Source organism: Passer montanus, unplaced genomic scaffold (genome assembly GCF_014805655.1).
Source record: "Passer montanus isolate IOZ18808 unplaced genomic scaffold, ASM1480565v1 scaffold35, whole genome shotgun sequence".
Taxonomy (NCBI): domain Eukaryota; kingdom Metazoa; phylum Chordata; class Aves; order Passeriformes; family Passeridae; genus Passer; species Passer montanus.
In genome coordinates this window covers 2,504,205-2,510,322 of record NW_024368263.1, presented here as the reverse complement: position 1 = coordinate 2,510,322, position 6,118 = coordinate 2,504,205, and the positions used below count along the sequence as shown (strand labels likewise).

The 6,118-nt window shown below is 45.2% G+C and overlaps 1 protein-coding gene across 7 annotated transcripts in view; it reads right to left on the bottom strand.

Annotated features, from left to right (window-relative positions):
* RECQL5 (RecQ like helicase 5) overlaps positions 1-6,118 on the bottom strand; it is a 38,016-nt gene that overhangs the window by 28,275 nt on the left and 3,623 nt on the right. For all 7 annotated transcript variants that reach the window (XM_039715835.1, XM_039715834.1, XM_039715839.1 and 4 more), the window contains exons 4-8: positions 5,593-6,111; positions 4,808-4,913; positions 4,174-4,285; positions 1,891-2,053; positions 1,469-1,551 (exon numbers count right to left, since the gene is read on the bottom strand). In XM_039715835.1, the coding sequence (XP_039571769.1) occupies positions 1,469-1,551; positions 1,891-2,053; positions 4,174-4,285; positions 4,808-4,913; positions 5,593-6,111 (983 nt within the window). The remainder of the gene's footprint in view (positions 1-1,468; positions 1,552-1,890; positions 2,054-4,173; positions 4,286-4,807; positions 4,914-5,592; positions 6,112-6,118) is intronic.

The window sequence follows — 6,118 nt, the reverse complement described above, 5'->3', positions numbered from 1 at the left end:
CTGTCTTTATTTGTTCTTATTTATAACCTTGCAAGGTCAGAGTTTGAGGTTTGCTTTCACTGTTTGGATAGTGAGCAGAACTGTATTAATTCAATACATAAAAAAGAAATGCAACGTGGCTTTGCTTTGCACAGCACCTCAGTCTCCTGTAGAGTTATGAGCAGGGAAGCCAGGCAGGGGTGCTGCAATATGTGACTCTGGGATGCATACCCCATGATATACAGTTGGAAAAATGGATCAAGCTGAGTAAGGGAAGAAAAAGTCTGGGAGGGGTGATTTCTGATTAAGTCAGTGATATTCCCTTACTCAGATTATTATTTTGAGGGTGGGGAGATACTGGGACAGGTTGCCCAGAGAAGTTAGAGATGCCCCATCCCTTGGAAGGCCAGGTAGGATGGGGCTTGGAGCAACCTGGCCTAGGGGAAAGTGTCCCTGCCCAGGGCAGGGGGTTGAATTAGGTCATCTTAAAGGACTCTTCCAACACAAACCATTCTATGATTATACAAAACCCAGCCACAACAGCCATCTGTGATCTGGGAACACATCCCAGAAGGGGGAGAGCTCCTCAGACAAAGTGGATCAAATTCTTAGGAAAAGAAGTCTCCCAGCAGCTGCTTCACAGCATCACCTTGACTTTGGGCAAAGAAGTGCCCCTTTAAGTGGCCCAGGGCTCAGTGTTGTGCCACACTTCAGTACAAGCAAGACTATTCCATAAACCCAGGATTTGTTTCCCAAACATGACGAGGAGAGAACACTCTCACCAAGGCACCAGAAAAGCAGCACGTGTTCAATTCATGTTAAAAAAGCTGTCCTAGACCCACATGTGAAAAATGAAACAAAATGAAGAACTTGTAAGCATGACACACAAAGATAATTTTCAGTTAGTGGACATATACTGCTCTCTTCCTGGCAAAATTACAGCTTTGATGTCTCATCCAGCATAGAACAGCAATTAGTACAATTACAGCATACAAGGCATGAACTAAACCTGAACAAAGCATGTTGTGGTTGCTAGTCTGCATTTAGATTGGGCACATCCATAATTTGAGCCTGTTTCTGAAACATTCTAAGCACCATCAGGTCCTTCTGAGGTCAGTGAGGATCACAGACACTTTGCAGAGTGAAGATGCTGAGATATACAGAAACATTAAATTTAAATGCTTCCATCCCATGGCTCCCTGCCCCATTAGGAGAGGAGTGATGTACTGAAGGAGGAGAGTCAAAACAAGAGCAAATACAACAAAGTCAACCCATGATGAAAGATGGAATATTGTTAAATGTACCACCAGAGAAGTTAAACATCCCCCTGACTTGGTCAGACTCCAAGACCAACATCTCAGAGGTTGGACTGATAAGAGATTTCTCAGGGACACATGCAGGATCTCAGCCATAACAGTTTCAGTTTCTTGGGAGAACAGGGCATGTTTTCCCCAGCATTAACAGTGGTGTGTGAAAGAAATGCACTCACCCCAGCTCCTCACAGAAGTTCACAATGGCATCAAAAGCTGTCATCACAGCTTTGTCAGACTCTTTTAAGGTGCCTTTTTTTTCCTGAAAGTAGATGGGACAAGGAATTGTAATCTTCAATTTAAATTTACACAGATAGAGTAGCTCTAGCAATGATCAAATCCAACCCTTCTGAGCTACATGGCAAACAGCTACAGACACCTCCCTGTCCCTGCTCTTTTCCTCTCTAATAGAGCTGGCTCTGGCAGCCTTTTCCTTCCCTACTTCCCTTCCTTCTGCTATCCCTTGAAATGGGGCTCCACACAGCTCTGGACTCAGAAAGTCTCATCTCATCTTTTCATATTCAGAGGTTACTGCAGGCAAACCAGAGCAGAGCCAAGGCACTGGGATCCAGGCAGGTGGGTACTGTTCTGCAGCTCTCACCTGGATGTTAGAGAGCTCCTTCTTGATCAGGAAGCTGACTTGATCCCTGTCATTCCTTGAGTAGTAGAGGCGGCAGCAGGATGGTTTTCCATCTCTCCCAGCTCTGCCAGACTCCTGGTAATATCCAGCCATTGACTTGGCAATATTCCAGTGGACAACAAATCTGCATGTGGTAAAACAGGGAATGTGAGGCTGCAGGTTTCTCAGAGCACTGCACACACCAGTGTGGTGTCTGTGGGCATCAACAACAGCAAAGAACAGGGCAGCAAAACTTAAAGGAGGATGGAACACAACAAGAGAATTTGCACACTGAAGTTTTAGTCCTCTTAGCACACAAGACATAGAAAGCAGCAGAGCTGTAAGAAAACAAATGCACCTGGGCAGCATGTGAGCAGGATGCCACTCCACATGGATAGAAAAGGATGAGCACATGAGTATCCCAAACATGCATACAACTGTGCAGCTATGAAGACTGAGAATAAGAACATTGAATTAAGTAGTTTGGGAGATTGTACCATAAAATACAGCATTAATTAAAAAGTTGTATCTATTTTGTGGGACATAACTGCACCACTATGAAACACATTTTTAAATGTTTTTTTTTCTTCTAAAGACATTTAGCCAAAATCTCCATGGGAAATTCCACCTCACTGTGCTTCTCAGATGAAGGCAACCTTCCTAACCAGCAAATATGACTATAGAATCATTACTAAATTTTATGTAATCCCTGCAGGAAGGTTTTCAACACTGCTTTAAACCTGCTTGTACTGACTATTCAGCAATTCAGCTTATACCTGTTTTGAGAGGATTGCACAGTAATGCTGCCAATGTTTTCAAGTCTGCCTCAAAGCCAGCATGACCCAAGGGCAGGTATGATGCATATGGGTGTAGCTAAAGATTAAATGACAAAAGCAAGCAAATGTGTTTCTTCAAACACAAACAGCCCAGAAACAGGCCAAGCAGGAAGCATCAGAGCCCTGAAATCCACAATTAAACCCCATCAGGAAGTTTGCTGAAGAAATTAATAAATAATTTTAAGCAGAACTGAATTAACAGTGGAGAGGAGCAGATTCCATCAGAATGAAAAGGGACACCACCTCTGTTTTCCCTTTTGTCCAGAAAAGTCACCTCCAGAAGTTGTCAGACCTGATCTTATTTGATAACATATGCATGAATACTCAGAAATCTGCCAGCAAGAGCAAAGGCTAAGCAGCAGTGCCTTGTTAACTAGGCTTGGGCATAATGTTATTTTTAAAAATGCCTGTAAAGAGTCAATTTATCTCCATTCCTTGTAAACTGACCAGATTACAAGCATATCTCAGCTATAATTCACTTTCAGTCAGGCCTCTGCATTTCAGTTACTCTCTGCCTTTTTTAATGACCATTGGATAATTCTTCAGCAGGTCATTAATTCATGTCCTAGGAAACTCCTCACTTCTCTGTTTGGAATCAGATGCATCAAGGAAGAAAACTGTTTCCTGGCAGCACAGTGACACAGGCAGAGGGATGGCACAGTTGTGAACTGATGGGATTGGCTCAGTGACATCCTGCCCTTCTCTCACAGTATTCAGAACAGCTTCTCTATGTGGATTTCAGAGATCAGGTCTGTTGTGGGTGTTGTCTGAGCTGCACCTGAATTATCCCTCTAGTAAGTGATCACAATAATAAGTCAGCACAGCCATATTGGAGGGCAGGAATTCTAACCCAGAGCTTTTATGGGGACAGCAATCTCAGAGGAACAGCAATGGCAAACCACGTGCAAAGTTTCTGCCCTTGGAGTGGAGCTGTATTTTTATATGGTTATTGCCATTTGTGAAGGGCTATTTTTTTCCACATTGCACTCAAGAGATCTCCAAGAAAAGCTGGCTCTGACTATTTTAATAGAGGGTGGGTGAATTATTTTAGGTGCAGATTTTCCTTCCACTGCTTTTAGACAGCAACTGCTGCACTAAGAGAAGTGAAAGAGACAGCTGTGATTGCACTGAGGTGGCTCTTTCTGAAACCCTGGAGGGTGTGGCAGAAAAGCATTCCTCCCATTTTCTTGATTTTAAGGATGACTGGCAAAGAGGAGCTCTGCTGCCTCGTGTTTAATGTTTTTACAAAGCCCTCCCAGGTTTGGTTTTGCTGCTCTCAAGATAAAAAATTTCCTGCACTGGTTTTGTTGGTTTAAGCAAGTGTTCATCAGGCAGTTGAAACGGGTGGATTAGGTAAGAGAGCCTGAGACTTTTCCTTCCCCCTGCTCAGGTTTCAGTCTCTGATGGTGCTCAACACTCAGCCTCACACCTGACATTTCCTTTGTCTACTCCCATTCCAAAACTGATGGTTGCAACAATGACAGGGATCTTCTCCTCCATCCATTCATTCTGGACAGAAGTCCTGTCAGCTGCCTTGAGCCCTGGGAAGGAAAAGAGAAGAACGTAAACAACACCACAAAAAACCAAACCAAAACATACAACCAACCCCCCCAAAAAGAAAACAACAACCCATGAACAAAACAAAACCCCCAAAAAACAAGAAGGAAAGAAACAAGATTTTCTTTCTCATCCATTCCCCCACTGCAGGCAAACTCCCTCACTAAAACTGTCTGATGTACACACTCCTCTCTTCCCAGTGTTTAAACTGGCCTGGGACCAAGCAGAAGTCAGCAGCAGCTGTTTTTATTCCAGAGAAAAAATCTAGCTCCCCACCCAGGATAAAAGGAGTTGTTATATTCAGGCCATGAAAGATCCAACAAAGCCAACAGCTCTGGAGACAAGGGAATGCCATTGTGGTGAAGGGCCTGCACTTACCTCACAGACCTGATGTGTGAGCATCACACAGAGTGCAGAGCATGCCTACACAGCTCTTTTCTAGGCAGCCCCAACCCAGGTGGCAGAGTTCAGTTCTCCCAGCTAGCGAGAGATGCAGACTCCAGTACCTGCATGGTAGGCCTTGGCTTTCAGGCCTCGGTAGCTCAGCTCAATGGCCAGCTGGTCACACACATCCCTCATCCTGCAGTACACGATGCCACAGCCGGAGTACACCTGGGAGCCAGGAGACAAAGGCAGGACACTGCCTGAAGTCAAACAACAAAGCTGCAAATACAGCTCCTCATCCTCTCCTAGTAGATACAATGCAAGAAGCATCTCACAAACACACCCAGGTGTAGAGGTTATAGCTGAGCTGCAGGGAGTTATTTTGAGAATTAGTGTTAGAGCAGGAAATTCAACACTTCAAATGCTTCTGCTCCCCCTCACAAAGAGCAGAACACAAACAACGGTCACAGAAGATGTGACAAACCAAGTGGAAATGCTTGTTCTGTATTCCTAATCAATTTTCCTTTAGACTAAACCCCTTCTGAGGACACCTCTGACAGGACCACAGCCTTCACATTCTACCTGTTTTAGAGGAACTAAAAAACATGTGTGCACTTTTAGAGGACTTAGAAAACACACATGAGCACTCTCCTTCCTGGGACCTCCTCATTTCCTGCTAAAGACCTTCCACCAATCCCAGGAAGGTCAGGGCTACCTGTTTTAGAGGAACTAAAAAACATGTGTGCACTTTTAGAGGACTTAGAAAACACACATGAGCACTCTCCTTCCTGGGACCTCCTCATTTGCTGCCAAAGACCTGTCGGGGCCCCACCAAGCTCTGGAAGGTCAGGCACCATTAAGGTAGATTTTGTCCAGTTTAGTTTTCTTCCCTAAAGGTAAAACCTACCCCAGTGCTGCCCTTCACTTCAAGCGCCTTCAGACAGAAATCCTTCAAGTTGGCGTACGGATCAGTAAGGAGCTCTTTGAACTGCACATCATAGAACAAGTTAGATCTGAAACAAGGAGTCTTGAAGGTGGCAAGCGGCTGCTTGAGCTTGAGTGCTGCCACCACGTCCTCCTGGACCTGCTTGGTGGCAGTGGCAGTGAGGGCCACGCAGGGGGTGTGGGGGATGCGGCCGCGCAGGGCGCCCAGGCGCAGGTAGTCGGGACGGAAGTCGTGGCCCCACTGGGAAACACAGTGAGCTTCATCAATGACCAAATAGGACAGAAGGTTTCTGGACACCAGGGAGTTCAGTGTTGGCTGGAAGGAAGAGGCAGCTGCCATCTCTGGGGTGATGTACAGGAGCTTTACTTGAGGCTTTTCGCTTGACAAGTCAGCCAGGATGGTTTTCTTCTCCTGGGCAGAGAGTTTGGAGTTCAGAGAGCAGGCTTTGATCTTCAGAGCCAGCAGGTGATCTACTTGATCCTAAAAT